We start from the raw sequence: 19,405 nt of genomic DNA, 5'->3' as shown, positions 1-19,405 counted from the left end.
CAACCCCTGATTTCCTTTAAATTGATCAAGAAAAAAAAGCTCAAGTTAACATATAACACTTTAGATGTTGTTTTGGTTTTCTAATTCTGATATTTTCCTCCTCCTGAAACAGACCAAAAATGTATCTGATCAAATCTATTGGTAATGGCTTGAAGATGTACAGGTTAGCACAATATATTTAATGAAACGTTGTTTGAGACAAAACACTAGAGAGGATCATAATTAATGCCTCATTTTCTGCCAGTTGCTATTGATTACTCATTCAGAGTCCCTTTGTTCTCAAAATGGTAACACTGTATTTCACATTACTATTTGATGATATTCTCAGGATGAGATTCTTTAACAACATGCTGATAATTGCAAACATATCTCTAAAATTTAAATTTAAAATGAATTTACATCATATGTCAGTGTTTTTTCCAAATTCAGCTCCTATTTTGGAGTGCATATTCATTACAGTTTCCAGAAACTGGAGACTTGAGTAAAGTGAAATTCAACACTTTATATCTTAGTTATATTTTTGGCTTAAACTGCATGACGTGGAACTCGAGTGAATGGTTCTTTTTGCAGCCTTAACCTCTCTACTGGACTAAAATTTCAGTGCAATTATTAGTTAAGGTTTTAGTGTTCTGCTGGGTTTTCCTTTGGAAACACCATAACAAAATATACAACTTTACTGGGGGATTTTGCAAATTTACCAGAGCTTGACTTTTCTGTTTTGTTATGTTCTTTTAAGCCAGTTTATGCAAATTGCCAGGTTTATCTACAAGGAAAAACATGCAATATTGAGACACATTATATCCATGCTCTAAGTCATCCAAATAGCTCACTGAGTAAAAAGGACATGCACATGAAACTTGTGCTCTACCCAGGGCAACATTTCAAGTTTACAGTAAGGCAAGGAATGCACTTGCCATCTGCTCTGTGTAATTCTGAGAAACAGAGAGATGCCAAGTGAGTTTGTCAGCGACTGTGGCGGGATAATGGAGGGATTTGATTGCAATGAATGGTGTTGCATTACATTATTTTGTAAAAGTAAAGTATCCAAGCTCCCCATTTTTAACTAAACACTCAAGTACTTTGTTGGGGTTTTTTTTACCTCGACAGTTTTCCTGCTTTAAATAGGTACAGCCTATTTAAAGAATTGAAATTATATTAAAGAATTGAAAGCATAAACTTTATGAAAAGGAATCTAATGAAAAAAACATGAAAAACAAAATCTAGTTGAATCTAGTTGACTGTTGGGGAGGTTTTCAAGATCTAAGTTTGCAGTTGGTGAGTTGCAGCTCTCGTTTCACTGCCAAAGCAGACTGCCTTATTATGCCAGCATAATAGGCCTGTCATAATCAGTTGCATATAATGGGCTAATGCTTTTATTCTCAACCATATTATTCTTTTGATAGAAAATAATGAATAATGTAAAGGCGCACAGTTGTATTTGGATGAAACTATCACATAGTTTGGCTATGGGTACACTGGGAAATTTGAATTCTTAAAAGTGTTTGCATTTAAGAAAAGAATGTGAACAGGATTTAGACCACAGAGCACAAGGCTACCTGCCTATAGCAAATAAATTTTTGAACAGGTAAAACTTTATATAGGTAGTGTATGGAGTGTGTTTTTTAGAACTGTTTGTGTGCTTTTCAGGACAGCTTGGCTTTCCTGTTTGCATAGAGCCTAAATGTTACAGAGCTGCAAGGAATATTGTGGAAGGACATCTGTAGGCCTTTGCTTGTCCAGTTGTTTTTGTTTTTTTTTTTTAATATCAAAGTGAAATCAAGAAATGTTTACTGACATATTAGAATTCTGCTGGCTGGTGTCCTAGAAGTTCATTGATGGCAGAGCAGTGTTTTGTCATCAAATTGTATCTCAAGAGTCACGGAGTTGGGCTGGAGAGAAGAAAGCTTAGGAATTAGTCAAACTCTTTTTTTTACTTTTATGCTTAAATTCTTTGAAAGACGCAATTTAAAAACCGTTTTAAAGTAAGTTGACTAAGGAACTTGTTTTTATCTCAGGCATATAATTTTGATATAAGCATATGGTTGATTGGCTTGTTATTTTGAAAGGAAGTGAACTTTGCCTGCCTGAAAGTGCAGCTGCAATGCAAAGTCACTTGTTTCCTGTGACAAAAGTGCATAAATCCACCCCCTATATGCAGATATGATTCTTTTCCCCCCACCCCATCCTTGCTATACTTGAATAGACAACTCCCCTGCATTTCATTTTTATGAGAATACTCTTTAGGAAAGTGACCCCTTTAAAGCATTTGTTGAGACAGTGGCCTTTGTGAGAGCCTTTCCTATTTGGGTCAGGCCATGCTGTTTCCCCTGAGGCTGTCAAAACTATTTCTTGGTTTCTCTGAAGGGGATAAATCTCAAAAGTTAAGTAGTCATGTTTATGTCTTTTTCTCTTTTCTCTTCCGAATCTGGCTTGCTGTGTTCCTAGTTGATTGTAATAAAAAACTTTTTTTCTCTTGTTTTTAAAGTTATTGAACACTCATTCCTTTGAGGAAACATCACTTTAAATAACTTTTTTGTATTTTGAAACTGGATGTATGTATTGTAAAATCCAAAGAGGCAAATTTTTAGCAGTGATGTCTCTTTATTTACAATGGTAATACAGACAAGGACTCGGACAAGCATTCAGGAGAATAACCAGTCATTGATTATTCTTTGGTAATTGGATGCCTGCTTGGCAGATGAGGTTCAGAGTGAGGTGCAGGTTCTCTGTGTAGAATGCCCCTAACTCGTGTGTAAGTGATCTGCCTCTGCCGGGACCTCGGACACTTCCTCGGGAGAAGCTTGATGCTGATAATACAAAGCTTTTTTGCTATCCTCAGTGGTATTTTTGTATTCCTTTCTTTATCAGATGCCCTTAGGAAAGGATCAGTCCTAATCAATATTTTTTCTCAATTGGTTCAAACAGGCAGAAAAATCAATGAGCTGAACTAATGACATCTATTTTTATTTTCTTTCGGAAGACTGAGGAACAATTATAAAATTCTAAACAGATGTTTCATTTGATTGGGCCAATGGTAGAAGAGGGTTGTGTTTTTGTGTTGTTTTGGTTTTTTAATCCTTTTTTATAAAGAAAAAAATGCTTACTCAAACACAGTATAGATCAGAAAACTTCAGAGTGTGTTGCACAGCTTGAGATTTATGGTGTATTTGCTATAGTGCTTACACACTAACTTTGTGCTATTGTAGAAGCCAGGCTGCTTTGAAATTCAGAGTCTGGTGAAAATGTCAAACACTGGAATGCTTAGGATAAGAGCAAGACAAGAGTGACAAATGTCATGAAGTAAAGGTTGGAGGTTAAGTCTGGAAAAGATACAGACTCATACCTTTTGGAATGACTATAGAAATTAAGAGTTTTTACTGGTTGGGAGTTTTTTGTTGTTTGGTTTTATGTTTTGGTTTGGTTTCTTGGGTTTTTTTGTGGGGTTTATTTGGTTTTTTGTTTTGTTTTGGTTGGTTTTGGGTTTTGTTGTTTGTTTTTTTTAAAATCTTTCCCTATCTTTTAATGAGTAGGGGAACAGAGGAACTAGGAACCCTCCCACCCACCCCCTTTTTATTTTTTTTTTTTTTTTTTTTTTGGAAGCATCTGTGTAGATCCCATTTCATTTCCAAAATCCCTCCAGTGATCAGGGGAGATGCTGGGGTGGCAGGGAGGGTTGTCTTTAATGTGAATGGGCCGTGGTTGCTGATTGTGTTTGACAGCTGCTCTGAGCGAGCAGGGCTGCACTCGCTGACCTCCCCTGGTCCCTGCCAGCCTCAGCACTTCTTCCATTCTGGGCCTCAGCTACTTGAAATGGTAACTATCACAGTACTTCCTCCCTTCCCCACAGGCTATGTAAAGAAATTTTCCTTCAGTCCTGGGTATTCTTGGTCAAGCAGGTCAAGTATTGGCCTAAGTGAGAACTGGTTTAATTTCTTGTTCTGGCCAGTGTTGGTTTGAGGACCTGCTTTTCACAAAACATTGCCCAGGTTTCCTGCATAGTGTTCACCTCTAAAACTGTAGTAAGTGTTTAGAATGGTATCTTTGAAATATTCAGATTTATACTGAATAAGCCAGATATTCTGATGTTCATAATGTTTTCTGCAAAACAGTAAAATCTGAACTATCTGACTAAAGTAAAATTAGAAGACCTTGGAACAGCCCACCAGCAGATTTCCCCTGCATGTATTTGCTATATACTTTTGTCACCCTATCAGAGTATCTGATTTTAATATGAGTGTCAGATTAACAATTCTGTTTCAAAGACTATTGTAAGAATAACAGTGAAGAACTTGAGAGAGGAAGCTATCTATGAAGTAACATTTGAAATAAATTTTAACCTTCACACTTTTATAAAAAATTATTAACACTTTTGGCCCTTCCTTTAGTTTGTGATGAGGCAATTCTTTCACATCCCACTCTATTCAATTAAAATATAAGATTTTCATGCTCAAATTAGTTATCAAACAAGAAAAGAGATAAATTTCAACAGTGATGCAATGTAAAAAAAACCCACCTTGTTTTATATATATTCTGTAATCCTGAATTCTTAATTTTTTGCTATTCCCAGTGCACTGCAAGGTGGAAGGCATTTAGTGCCTTACTGTGAGCTGTACGAGCAAACCTCACCTTTAACAACTCCTCACACCAGACAAATCAGTTTTGGTCTGGTATAATCCAAAAACACATTCATTTATCAATGAGGTATTTGGGTCTCAGAAGGGAAGGTGAGGAGAGGCAGGAGAAATGAGTGGGCTCTGCAGCTGTGTAGTGGCTGCTGGATCCCGAGCAGGCAGCAGCACTGGAGCAGTTCCTGCTATAATCACAGGATTAACCCCAGGCAGGTTTGGTGAAAGCTCCGGAGCCTGCGGGGGCACCAGGGCTCCTCCTGGAGAGCCTGGATGGGACAAGGCTTGGTAGCAGCACGGCTGAAGGAGAGATTAGGCAGGATTTTGGTATAAAAGTTACTCCAGTAAGCAATTTCTGTCAGTGCAGATGAGTCTAAGCAAAATATCCCTGTTGTCCTGCCAGCTGTGCTTTACTCCTGTGTACTGGGAAGGCTGCACCATGTACTGACCATAGCTGAAGAAATCAAATTGCTTCTGAGCTGCTACCTTAAAACACTGGCACACATGAAGAGCAGTGTGTCCTTTGCTGTGTGCAGTGTAGAGTGGATGCTGCTCCGTGAGGAAAGCTGTGTGCACCAACCAGGAGTGAAACGCAGTGAATTTTTGCCACCTGGTACATTTTCTGTACAGACAGTTCTGTGGGTCTCACTCCAAATCAGGATTTTCAAACTAAAACAAAGCTAAGCATAACATCACCCGTGGAAAAACTACGTTGTTCTAAATCTTCAACATTCCTTTCAGTTTTGCAGAGGAAATCCAAATAATGGGAAGTCAAACAATATACAATGTACTTGTTAAGTGTTTAGAATTTTTTTGTTTTTACTGCATGAAAAGGGAACAAAGAGGGTAGGGTTCAACTACCTTGTTAGTTTGAAGTTTTTAAAATGTCAATTTTTTCTGTTCTGTTCATTAATCTACTCTGTTATCTCTTGTCTGCATTTGATTTTTTTGGACAATTTTATTCTATGTTTTTATGAATGTAGTCTAAGTCTTGATTTCTAAGTATGTGCTAAAACTTAATGTCACACTATAAACTCAGCAGTTTTTATCAATTATGTTTATATTGTGTAATAGAAGAGGTGTTATATTGCAAGCTAAACAAAGGATTATGATTTTTGTTTAAAATTTAAATATGAATTGATTCTTTCAGATGTTTTCAGCTGAAATGGTTATGGCTGTCTGGAGGCTCACAGCCAAACTTGCTCTGCCTTTCTGAGTTATGCTGTAGTACATACTCTGAACATTGATTTTTAAAAGTCTACTTTTTTTTTTTTAAACTCTAGAACCTTCACTAACTCCCAGTTCCTATAAATGCCAAGAACAGCAAGTGTGGTTAATAGTTTGTCAGCCTGGTATATTAACAGCTGCATTATTGTAGAGCTTAATTTGACTTTTCTCTTGACTTTTGTAGTCTAGTCTGCTTCGGTCTGATATGGGGCTTGGAAGTCCAGGTCAGCTGTCATCCTCTGGCAAACCTGGAACACCCTACTACCCATTCTCTGGCACAAATCAACGCAGACGACCACTGCATGACTCATCAGCTCTTGGTAAGTAATACAGAGTTCGAAACTTTTGTTTACAGAGTTTGAAACTTTTGTTCATGATGCTTCTCTGCGGACTTTTTTTTTTTTGAGAGTTCATTTAATATTGCTCTGTGCTGAGTAATTGAAATTAAACCAAACTGCTACCTAAGAGAAAAACTGGAATTATGAACATTTTCTTTGAGGTGCTAGCTTGGATGCAGCAGTGGTCAGTCTGGCTTACAAAACAAACAAGAAACTCTAATAAAACCCTTAATTGCAAAAGCAATAATGACAGATGGATAGGAGCTGATGACCAGCTGAGTGCCCTTAACCCATGCCATCATTAACTCCTGGAAATGCCTGACCTTGAGGTCATTACCATTATTTAGTAGGGGAAGGACACAAAGGGGAAACAATTATCCTTTTATATGCTAAAAGTAACTTTATTCAGGGCAATATATAGTTCATTGTAATTGGTTCAACATGCCTTTAAAGATCTTAGCAATTGGAGGCTAGTAGTTTATCCTAAAATCGAACTACCTTGCAAAATATGCTGGCAGGAACTTGCTAAAAAATTATTATAATCCTGTGACAGTATTAGTGTTTTAATCTGGGGATAGTTGGAGGTGAATGGAATTTTCATAATTGGTCATAGACAGTGGCTCTCTAATTCTGTTGAATCAGAGAATCAAGAATGAGCCAGCTCTTCGATAGTATCTGCTATAAGAGTATTGTGAATAATTGGGTGTGCAAATTTTTTAAAAAATCATTTTGGTATAAAAAGAGAGACTGTAACCTTATATTCTAGTTTCCCATTATATTCTAGTTACCATATATTTCAGTATTAGTATGATAGGTCATTAGAATTTCTCTAATTATATGGTTGAGTCTTTAATGCCCCTCATTCTGTGTAGCATCTCTATTCCATAGTAAACATCTTGTTTGTTGGAATAATGTAACTCAAATCATACTTTACCCAAAATAAAATTTTCAAATGCAAATTGCTTTGTGAAATAACTTAATATTAACTATAACTGCAAACTTCTTGGTCACTAAAAGAGTCCTGAACATGCTTGAAATAGTTTTAAAAATCTTTTAAAACAAAGAATATGACTTTGGAACTTAATCTTCTATATCATGGAATCATTTCATTTGAAAAAGCCCTCTAAGACCATAGAGTCCAACCTTTACCCCAGCACTTCCCAGTCCACCACTAACGTTTGTCCCTAGGTGCCACATCTACACATCTTTTAAATCCCTTCAGGGATGGTGTCCACCACTTCCTGGGCAGTCTGTTCCAGTGCCCAAAAGCCCTTTCAGTGAAGAAATTTTTCCTGACATCAAACCTAAATCTCCCTTGGTGCAACTTAAGGCCATTTTCTCTTTTCTTAATATGTGTGTGTGTGTATATATGTTTTAAAATACCATATTTGCAAAACCTTTTTACCTCATTGTCAAGCCAACTACCATTTAACTTGGGGTTGGCTGTCTTTATGAAGATTGTTGTAAGTGTTCCTGTTGCTCAGAATACCAGAACAAATGCAACAGTTCCTCACACCAGTTTCAGAAAAGGAAAACTTTTGCAAAAAGCTCCGTGGAGTTGTTTACAGCTTGAAAGGGTGGTTGAATTCAATAGAAAAGAATTGTGTTTTAAGATGATAATGATGATGGAATTTTAACCCACACTGAATCAGTTTTGGTTAGAAGCTACTTAGGGTAGTAACCTGCTCTGGGTTTGAGTAGCAGGGGGCGTTGGAACTGGGCACAGACTGCTGGAGATGTGTGCAGTAAAGTCACTGTGTTCAGCTGCCACTTAGATGGTCCTGAACGAGATCCTTGTTTCCTGTGCAAACTGTGTAGAGTTTGGGAAGTTCCCGATATTTTTAAATTAAACAAATGGAAGTGAAGTGTGGAGTTTTCAGAGTATAATTAGGTTTTTCTTTGAAAGAGAAGCTCAGGGGATATAAATGTGTTCAAACTGGTGATACTCCTCTTTTTGTCACGGTTGAATCCAGGACTAGTCACCTGGGATATGGCAGGTGGTGGTTACAAATCCATGGAAATGTTTTTCCAGGAGTGTCAGGAGGAGGAAGTACACTTTTATCTCAAGTCTTTTCCAATGGCTTGAGAAAGTATGTCTGAGCTTTAATTCTATTTTTTTTAAGATAGACTCGTTAAATGCTACAAATCTGCCACCTGAGAATTTCTAACCAAGTCAAATTATGCCCATTTTATCCACGAGAAGGAGTTGTCTGACCAGGATTATAACAAGCTCATGTCAAATTTCATATTAAATTGCATTGAAACTCACCAGTGCTCTCTTCCAGGTGACACTCTGAATCCAATGTAAATATCTCTTCCAAAAGTCCTTTGCTTTTCTTTGTGAGCATGCCCTATGGGAAATGATGAGAGTAAAGATATCCAGCAGATATTCCACCTTATCTCACCTTTATCTTGTCATATCATCATAAATGTTCTGAATGAAAACAGAAAAATAGGAATTTTGCTTTAATGAAAGACTTTATTGGTTAACTGTAGAACTGGTAATCTCACCAGATACTCATCTTCAAAACATCAGTTGATTTGTAATTTGCATGCAGAGTTTTCAGATTATTTCAGTATTAGCATCTGATTAAAGTGGTTCAGATTCTTGGTTTAGATAGTGAAATTGCTGGGTACTTTTGTTATACTACAATACCTATTGGAAGACAGAAGCAGGTATCATACCTCCAACTTTACCATTACATGCAAATTAGAGATGTACTGACTTTATTACTCAAGGAAAATAATTAGATCATTAAATTTGCTGTTTATTTACAACCTTGGTAGACTCTAAAAACTGTACTTCACTTACTCTTCTTAGAGTATAAATCATACCTTAACATGTCAAACTCCTTTTGGATAGTTCTGTCTTTACTCTGATGTGCAGAAAAGAAAGCATTTCTCTTGCTAATAAGTACCATTTTCCTCCTTGTATATCTCAAAACCTTACTTTTTTTCTTAACAAATATATAAGTTCATAAGTATCCCCTTCAGAGTAATGGTTCTTAGGAATAACTTTTTCTTAGGAAAAGAATTGAAAGTAACTATTTAGCAAAGCTTTATTTTAGAAGAGACCATAGGTATGTTGCATTTTTATATTGATGTGAAAGACAAATCTCTTTGTCAGGGAATAAAAAATGCATGAAATTGGAAAATAGGAAATTTATCATGGAAGGAAAGATCTGAGCAGTGTAGCTATTTGTTCTTTTTCACCTAATATAGATATTTGATGAAATGCTATTTTTCTGTGTACAGATCCTCTCCAGACAAAGAAAGTAAGAAAGGTGCCCCCTGGTTTGCCTTCTTCTGTAAGTACTACATTTTTTACTTTAAGTGATAAAAATTGGGCTCAAATTGCATTCTCTTTACCTGCCATACATACAAATTACTTAACTTTAGCACTAGGAGGGCTGTCTGCTGGACATGAACAGCTAGACTAGGTAATTGGGAGTGGTTCTGCAGGACTAAATACACATTTGATGTGGAATTTTTAGATTTCATAGCAGTGATTTGTAGCTCGCTCATATGCTCCTACCCACTTGTCCCTGTCATTTGAATTCCTCTCTTGGGAAGAGAGCTGGGCCAGGAGCTGTCAAAGAAGATCTCCTGTACAGGTCTTTTGATGTTTAATTAGTCATTATGTTGCTGAACAGGAGGACAGACAGAGATTAATAGCTGAGAATCTTAGAAATTTACATTTGTAATAATCCCAGTGGAGCTGAAGACATTAAGATTCGGAGGACATGTACAGCTCAGCTTGCCTCAGTAGGACTGAGGTTATTAATATGCATAAATCACCGAGTCAGATGTTCATTGTGAAGCCCTGGTGGATTTTAAAGCCTTCATTAAGCCTTTCCTAACTTCAGCCTAGCATCAGGAAAGCTTTCAAGCAACTAGTTTGTTGATCCCTCTTTGCTTGAAAATTTATCCTTCGAGAATAAAGGGCTTTGATAAAAAAGGTTGGAAGGGTTTTGGTGGAAAAATCATTAATGGCTGTGATAATCTAATGCTATAGGGGTGTTTTGTGGTATTAAATATGCTTTATTCTTAAAAGGAAGAAAATTGTTTATAAATGAATCTGCATTTAAAAATCCACGTGAAGAGAAAAATCCCCAGTGAAGTGAAGGACAGAATTATTTTTTCCCCTGCTCAGAACAAACAGGAGGGGAGGGGGAAGCTCTGCTGCCTTGCGGGATACATCTCTTTGTTGTGTAAATGGATGTTGGGCTTTTATTTGGCAGTACTTAACACATGGGCGCAGGTGCACTTGGATGAGTCATAACTCAAAGCCGGATAGGCTGAATAGAACACACTGCACAGGCAACAGTAATATAGTGGGAGCAAAATGGGGCTGAGCTTTTCATTTTGTATTGAGCCTGAACTACGGATGGTGTCTTCCAGTCCTCCCATCTCCCCTGTTCTCTCCTCCCTCTCTTTCCCTTCTTCCTCCCCCTGCTCACGGTGATACAGACAGAACCCGGGATCTGAAATCCTATTTTAACAGTACTTCCAGATGGAGCTGAGATAGTGTGGATAGCCTGGGGCAGCTGTGCTCTGAACCTGCAGCCTACCTGGAAGCCAGGATTGCAGCTGCAGGCACTCTTAAAAGCTTTTGCTTGCATAAGCACTTGGGCCCCACTAGAGGCTGAATAGCTGCTTGATAAACAAAATGAACACAATGCCTCAAATCATTATTCCCGAGGCCAGGAATATTCTTCTTTTTTCCCCCCCTTCCTTTTTTTTTTTTTTTTTTTTTTTTTTTTTTCCCCTTCAGCAGCAGCTAAAAATAGTTTGGCAATTTACATTTTAACAGTTGCGTGTTATGTAGGGTGGCTTTACAGTCTAGCAGATGATTTCTGCTAGATTAACAAAAATATATTTAAAATGTCAGAGAAGCTAAAACACATAGCAGTGCAATTTTCATGAAATTTATTACAGTAATTCGAGGCAGTAATAAAGCTTACGCTACATGTTTAATATTTAGTAGCATCAGCCAGGTAGAGAGATAATTTTGGAGAATGAAACATTTCTCTCATTTCTCTTACCAGGGTTTAATTTTAACAAGCAGTATTTTTCAAATTGTTTTCATTTAATTCTTCTTCTGTAAGAGAGGAGACAATAAAATGCTGATAGATTTTATTTGTATTAACATTATACCAATCTGCGCAATTAAGTGCAGTTATTGAGAATAATCAATGGTTGTGATGCTGCAGGTTTTAAGCACTGTTTCTCTGTATTTCAATGCTTTCACTACTGAATAGAGCCTTGAAGTAAAATGACACACTACAAAAAATCCAAAAAAATTATATGAGACACTGTGTATGAGGAAGATGACACAAAACTAAATTTCACTGAGCATCAGGAGAAATTTAAATCGAGTAGATCATAAAGTGTAGGCTTTATTTTAAATATACCCTCATAAGAAGTCAGAATGTATTGTGGGAAAAAGTTGGTTTATGCAGAGAAGTTTAATTATAATAAGAAAAGTCAGAGGAAAGATGATACTTAATTTTGTTATCCAAATCTGTGTTTTTTAATTTTTCAGTTTCTAAAATACTGGTTTCTGCAATGTTTTTGTTAGTATAAGGCTGCCATGTCAACGGATACTCAGCAGTAATTTAATTTCCTAGATAACTGTAATTTAATAATAGTCATTTAAGTAATAATGATTAAAAAAAACCCAAACAACCCTTCCTCTAGTTCGTTTCTTTTCCCCTTGATTTTGTATGGTACTTTCTGAAATTATTTGAGGTTTATCTTTTTTAATGTGTTCTTATCAGGCCCTAAAGTAAAAACAGTTACAGAGAACACTGCTGGTGAATTGTTTGGCTTCTTTCTGGAATGCAACTCAATCTGAATTTTCCCCTTTACTGTAAAAATTAAATGTTCTAGGCAAATGCATTTTTAAGTTTTTGTGTTGTAACTGGTTAAGTGGTGACTCACTCATTTTGAATGTTGACATGCAAGCATTTACGTTAAACTACAACTACTAGATTTAAAGAACTCTGAGGAGGATAGAAATTAAAAACCATATTTTTTTCAAGCCAGGTTTGAGTGAGCAGCAAGATTGCTGTGCTGTTCATGTTATAGGGGAGGAAATACTGTTCAGTGAGTTACATTATCTTCAGAGATTGAAAACTTGTATTTTTGAGAATTTTCCTGCTTGTAGGAGTTAACTAAGCCAGGCACGAATAACATCATGACTTGGAAGCAGTGTAGCTCCAGGAAGAGCAGAGTGTCAGGGTTTCCGGAGCTGCTCAGGCTGCAAAAGGAGAAGACAGACAAGTGAGCCTTGCTCAGAACTGCCCAGGGAGATCAGCATCCAAAAATGGATGGGCTGTGAGCAGAAACCTCCTATTTACATGTGGAGTCAGGAAATATTTCAAACTAACATTTGTTACCAGTACCATAATCAGTGGCTATCATGAGGTCATAATTCTAAGAAAAATAGTGTGAATATCTATCATCATTCTTTTGCTACTTAATTAGTGTCATATCAGAGAAACAACTGGAATACATTGCATCTGTTGATTTTGTTACAGAAAATGAGCTGTGACATACAGACATAAATGTCTGCTTGTTTTCAGTGTAGTTTCTAATAAGTATTTCGAGTATTTTAGGCTTTCCGTAGTACTTGAGAAGATCAGTTAATATTAAACTTTGGACTGCGCTTATTTAGTAAGAGTTTGTCAAATTATTATTTTCTGTTACCAGGGATTTCTTTCTAAATTCAAACTCATTTTTCAATACATGTAAGACTATTTGTAGTTTCATTATAGGGGTTCCTGATTTTATCACCTTCTATAGTATGTGTATGGTCCATGGGTGCTAATTTCTTGCAAGAATTATTTATGGTGGAAAGATACAGCAAACTTGGTTTGCATGCATAGAACTACCTTCCATTTAAGGCACTTTTCTTTCTGCTTTCCTGCCAGTCGTTTTTAAATATTGTTAAGACTGAGCTTCTAGAGATGTTTCAAAACATGTCACATAAAGATACTAATAGTACAAGAAGAAAAAGAATAGATGTTACTCCTTTCTGTGTTCTCTCCTTCCTCCACCCCTCCTAAAGAGTAAAAGGAGATTTTTTTAAAATGATAGTATGGGAAGTATCTTCTGAATGATTATCTGAAGCCCAGTTTTTTAGAGATTAAAGTTTAGACTGTATTAGAAATAATGTGCACCACACTGCGTGCACTCTCTCAGTATTAGCAATTTCCACGTGTCTTGAAGTAGCCTGGTGTAAAGTAACACAATTGGAATACTTTATAAAGTGTGTGGCTCTGAATCAAAACTTTGGAGCATCCTGGGTAGATACTTTGTGTGATGTTGAACTGACTGTGATGTTGTGTTTAACTGACTTTCTAGGGGAGAAAGTAATTTTTTGGTAAATTTTTTTCCCCACTGTCCACAAATTGTACCCAAAGCAGGATTTAGTTTGTTCAGATCTGTTCTGAATTGCTTGCACAGTCAAGTGATACATTCAACTGTCACTTGTCTTTAATAGTGAGATCTCTCAAGGACAGCAGTAACTCTCCTGACCCCCCTCCTGCTGCTTTGCTGTGTTCTAGAAAACAATTTTCAATAACAAAACAGAGAAAATAAATCTTTATGGAAAATGCAACACAGAACTTACAATTGCTTCCTCTTTACACAGTCTTCCATCTTCTTTTGCTTTATGCTTGTTCTTTGGTTGCTTGATTTGTGGAATAAAGTTTTTAGGGACTTTTAAATACTGCTTTTTAAGTTCTGTGTTCATCTATGAACCTGAACAAAATGCAAATGTATAAAACATCCAAAGCCCTAAATTATGTTACAAACCAAGTAAAAATATTTGAGATTTTATGTTTAATTTTTAAAAAAAAGTCTATTTTTCTGATTAGATTATTGTAGGATTTTTTTCAACATGGCCTTTATCTGAAATCTATCTGAAAACCGCAGTAACCTCAGATTGTAGCATCCCACCTGCTCTTTGCTACATGAGAACATTTAGCTGTCATTAAACAGCCAGGCAGCCCATTGCAAAGTCCTGCTGTGAGAGTTCAGCTCGAGTTCTCACTGAATTAGGGTGAAGGTACTTGAGAAACCCTCTCTTAAAAGCTTTTTTTAAAAAATTGCAATCAGATCATTTTTGCAAATTAACTGTCCTGTCGTCTGACTGTGGTGAACTGTGAGGTTGCTTAATTGAGATATCCTTGAAAATCCTGCATATACATACATCCCTGATGGATATATAATGATGTCAAATAATTTCTCAGTGTTTGGATTTACTGGAGATACTTTATTTTTGAAGTTTTCATAACATATCAAAATGAGTGTTTTAGATGCTTTTAAATTAGTGTAGACTTTCATAAAAGAACCTTAAATTTTGTGCATAGTTAGAAAAAATGTTATTTAAATAATACTGAATTGCAGCTCATGTTATTAAGGAGAAGTTACATGGAATTTCTGCAACTCTACTTTTCCTCAAAGATGAATGTGTCCATTACCACAAATTGTGATGTTTTACGACAGTAGATAAGATACAAGCTTTTCTGAAGACTATTTTTTACTATCTTTTTTTTGATGATACTTGTGGCTTTGGTGGGAAGATTTTTATAATGCTTGAAGTCGGCCAGGAAAGTGAGGAATGTTGTGTTGCTGGACTTTCCTGGGCTGTTGAAGTGAGTGGTTTCCCTTCACTTGCTTGCTCACCCCAAAGTGGAGCAGGTTGCTTTGCCTGTGACAGGGCCATTTGTCAGAAATGGGCAATAAAAAAAACCCACCAAAAACCAAATCCAAAACCCAAACAAATGCTTTTTCAAAAGAATAGTACTGAAATTAAAGCACTGCATAATCTTTAAGTAAAATTTCAGATGCAGATGTGTCTTTACACAATGAAGCAAAGAAATTGAATTGAATTACCTCCTATTTTAGTGCCACAGTTGCTTGTGACATTAGGTTTTATAAAGCAAGCAAGTTGTTCAGTCTTGGAGATGTAGTCGTGGGATTTCATTCCATTTGCATTGATAGCCAGGATTAGTTGTTAGTTTTTCCTTTTTGTAAGGCACAGGCAGATTGCTGGTTGTGGATGACAGGAGGATTGCCCGTTTGGCTTGTGATAACTCTCGGCTTCATTCGCAAAGCAGTTCTGCCGAGCAGCGAGTACAGAAGAAGGGAAGGGATGCAAGCCGCCGTGTGCCGAGGCACAGTGAGCTCTCAGCATTTGGACTCGCCATGTTCCAGAGCTTCCCTGACGGCGGATTGTCGGGATTGTCGGGATTGTTGACAGAATCTCGGAGTTCGTGGAGCGCTGCCCAGCCTGGGCCGCGCAGGTCGTGCCTCTGGGGCCCCCTGCAGGCCGGTGGCGCCAGCGCAGCGGCGGGGCACAGCCGGGACCGGGAGAGAATACCGGGCCGGACCGGGCCGGGCACAGCCGGGACCGGGAGAGAATACCGGGCCGGACCGGGCGGGGCACAGCCGGGACCGGGAGGGGATCCCGGGCCGGACCGGGCCGGGCACAGCCGGGACCGGGAGGGGATCCCGGGACGGACCGGGCACAGCCGGGACCGGGAGGGGATCCCGGGACGGACCGGGCACAGCCGGGACCGGGAGGGGATCCCGGGCCGGACCGGGCCGGGCACAGCCGGGACCGGGAGGGGATCCCGGGCCGGACCGGACCGGGCACAGCCGGGACCGGGAGGGGATCCCGGGCCGGGACCGGGCACAGCCGGGACCGGGAGGGGATCCTGGGCCGGGACCGGGCACAGCCGGGACCGGGAGGGGATCCCGGGCCGGACCGGGCACAGCCGGGACCGGGAGAGAATACCGGGCCGGACCGGGCCGGGCACAGCCGGGACCGGGAGGGGATCCCGGGCCGGACCGGGCACAGCCGGGACCGGGAGGGGATCCGGGCCGGCAGAGGGACCCCGCTGCTGCCCACAGCCATTTCCTTGGGCGGCTTGACTTGATGTGCAGAGAGGGAGGTCTGTACTTCAGGTAGCCTCCTGCGAGTTTCAGTAACAGCCTTGCTAATTTATCTCATGGTTTAAAACTCTTTTAAGGTCTGTATAGATTTCTAGATTGGATAGGTTTTTAGCGCATTTTGTGATGATTATCTGGCTTCTGATAGGATAATGTCTTGCTTCAGGATGATAAACATGCTTGTTTACGTTTTAATGCAGATATGGGTAGTTCAGACCTTCCTATAGAGGCTTTCAAACTGTTAGTGCTTTATGTTTCCAGCAGAATAATAGAACTCTCTGAACTTGAGTAATATCCTATCAAAGTTATATTTGAATGGTTTTGAAACGAATTTTAAAGCTTCTTCTAAGAAATTATTTTGTGATTCAATCTGAAGAATGGGATATATAGTATTTTATTCCTCATTCTTCCCATTCCAATAAATTGTTTATTTAATAACTTAAATATCTCATAAAATTGGAGGATTTCAACTTGAACATTGAATAAATTCATTATTATTAGAGAACTACTGGAATAGAAAAGTCCTATCTGCAGTTTCCTATTAAAAATTTTGGGGTTTTTTACCCATATCTGCCAGAGCTAAGTGGAGTTTTTGCAGAAAAAAAAGAGCCCAAATCAACAACAAAATCCCTATCCGTCAATCTTGTAATACTGCAAGGCATAAGTAGTGGATAGCAATTAATATCCATTTTTAAGTAGTATTTACTGTTTATTCACTATCCCTTCAAACTCTTTCTTTTTCCCTGGTTATAGTAACATGGATGTTAGATGTGCATTTAAAGACAAACCCTTTGAAAAGGAAGACCACCAATTTTAGCTTTTGTGTAGATTAGTAAATTAATTTGCATAAAACATCATCCTTTGGATATTGGCAGGAGGGATTGCCCATAAAATTTAGTCTACTGGGTTATTTTAAATTGCCTTCCATACAGCTCATCTGCTCCATCTCTGCTGAGCAGCATGCTTAGTGGTTGGTTAACACAGAAGGCTATCCTTCCAGGATTTTAAAATAAATTAACATTTACTTAGCTGATGAATTACATAGAGGACAGTATAATAAGCATTGTGTTTTCCCTGAAAAAAACCAGGTTTCTTTCTTACAGCTTGAAATGTTGTCTATTCTGACAGCTACATTATGCAGCATATTCAATGCATGGCTTAGCAATGGTCCTAACTCTAGCTTTCCTATAGTTAATAATCATAAAAATTTGGCTTTAAAGTAAGTTATATGGGGAATCTTAAGATATATAGAATTTTTTTTCTGCATTTTTTCTGGACAAGCAGCTCATAATTACTATGTATATTTTAGAGAGCAACAGGTTATTCTGTATCAGTTCCAGTCTCTCTCCTGGTCAGGTTCCAGTTTTCTTAGAACTGATAAGAACTTTATCACTTGTGGAACTTCTGTTCCTCTGTTGAACGTGGTTGAAATTGATAAGAAGTTCTAGCCTTGGACAATGTGGGGTGGAAAGGGGAGAGTTCTAGGGCAGTTGCCTTTGCCGTATTTGCGAAGCTAGAAGGCTAGCCTAGCCTCTAAGAAATTAATGGAAGTTGGTAAGATCTGGCTTGAGCTCTCACCATGTTACTGTTGTTTTTTGTTTTTTTTTTCCAACAAGACTAAAGCTAACTCTCCACAAGGAGATACTTGATACTTGGGTTTGCACATCACAGTTGCTTTCGTTGATGAAAGAGGAGCTTTAATTTCTAGTAGCATATAATTTAAAAAGATTTGGTGCTTTTTGTCTTAGAACAGACACATCTAAAATAACAAAACTGATAAAAGGCATTTTAAAGCGTTTTGATATTTCAGTTTTGTGGAATATATTTGGCTAGAGAATGGCTCATCTGTTGACAGTTACATAACTGTCTATCATATGGTATAACATTCAGTAATCTGTAGAAATTATGTTTATTTTTTATAAATCAAATTATGAATTACCTACTCTCTGTTGTGCATTTGCTTTGTGGCTCTGACAAGTGGAACAAAAATGTATTTCACAAAAAGTTTGTTTTCAAGGAGAACGTGTGGTTCATTCACAAAATCTCTTAGTGTTAAAATAATCTTTGAAAACAGTCTCTTACAGGTAGCTTAGTTTATTTTTAGGTCAGTATTTCACTGCATCAGCTTTCATAATCTCTTCACATACTTTAGGAATAGGCAGTTTATTGTTTTTGACACACACTACAGGGTCATGAGTGGAAACAATTCGGGCTACAAAGTGCATGTCAGTTCAGTGCTCCTCTGCTGACGGCATGTCTGTCTGAAATCAAGTTTAAAAAATTGGCCCTGTCTCCAGCTGACTTGTTTTGTCAGGCTGAGTCATAAGATTAACCCTTGACTTGTCACCAAGGAAAAATGGAGTAAACAACTGTACCCTGTACAGTATCGCTGATCCAGCTATGATTCATTTCACTGTAACATGATTCTCTTAAGAAAACAAATTTCAGAGCAGCTGTTGCTTGGCTTAAATGAGGATTAGAAAAATTGCAACCACAAAACAAAAACTTGCTTTGGACTTCGGGAGCTTTTGGAATAGTTACCTGGTAGCAGTTCCTGCAAATACAGTTATTGCTAACAACATAGCATTTTTTTCAGCAGTTTTCAAATTCTTCTATTTTAGGTTTCTGGTGAAAGTAAACTTACGTGGTTTAAAGTTTGATATGCTGATGGAATTGTGACCTGATCCTGTATGGTGAATTAATGTAGCAAATGTCAGAGACAATGTTTTCATACAGTAAATGTAGAGCAGATACAGTGATGTGTTTCAGGCATTGGGCACTCAAGATTTTATTCCCAATGATGTAACTGAGCGTAGGGCAAATAATTTCCTTTTTGGTAAAATGCAATTGTTATCCTTTTGATTTGTGGGGAAGTCAGTCAGGAGCAAATCCATTTAGTGACTCATTATGGAGGGACCAGTTTGTCTACAAACAGATGTTTGCAATGGTGTTCCTCAGTTTTATTGATTATATTGTTGCTTTTGTCTTACCCATGTGCTGGTGAACAAGGTTAATAATTCACTTCTACTGATAAATGTTAATAGTGTTAGTAAACATTACTAGTTAATATTACCTATGTATTTTTGTTACATTGCTCTGTACAAGTATAGGGCAGCTGTACACAGAGTAGCCTCCCACCAATGGCACACAGTCAAGTTAGGTTTTTCTGCTTGATGTATTTTAACATCTTTTCTATTGGTGGATAATGGTTATTTGAAGGGGGCTTGATCATGCTCTTCGTCTCCAAACTGT

The 19,405-nt window shown here is 37.9% G+C and overlaps 1 protein-coding gene and 1 long non-coding RNA gene across 11 annotated transcripts in view; one reads left to right on the top strand and one right to left on the bottom strand.

Moving 5' to 3' along the window:
- The window catches only part of TCF12 (transcription factor 12), a 162,397-nt gene that overhangs the window by 100,870 nt on the left and 42,122 nt on the right, over positions 1–19,405 (top strand). For 9 of the 10 annotated variants that reach the window (XM_033071036.2, XM_033071038.2, XM_033071037.2 and 6 more), the window contains exons 8-9: positions 6,037–6,172; positions 9,446–9,498. In XM_033071036.2, coding sequence (XP_032926927.1) covers positions 6,037–6,172; positions 9,446–9,498 — 189 coding nt within the window. Of the gene's footprint in view, positions 1–6,036; positions 6,173–9,445; positions 9,499–17,686; positions 17,708–19,405 lie in introns of those variants that run through there. The other variant, XM_033071047.2, reaches the window with a different exon arrangement.
- LOC117002181 lies at positions 11,103–15,479 on the bottom strand. Its single transcript, XR_004419228.1, has 2 exons — positions 15,095–15,479; positions 11,103–12,452 (listed from the first exon to the last, which is right to left on the bottom strand). It is a non-coding gene; the product is annotated as an uncharacterized LOC117002181 (long non-coding RNA).

Source organism: Catharus ustulatus, chromosome 12 (assembly GCF_009819885.2).
Source record: "Catharus ustulatus isolate bCatUst1 chromosome 12, bCatUst1.pri.v2, whole genome shotgun sequence".
Taxonomy (NCBI): Eukaryota; Metazoa; Chordata; class Aves; order Passeriformes; family Turdidae; genus Catharus; species Catharus ustulatus.
This window is presented reverse-complemented; position numbering and strand designations above follow the sequence as displayed.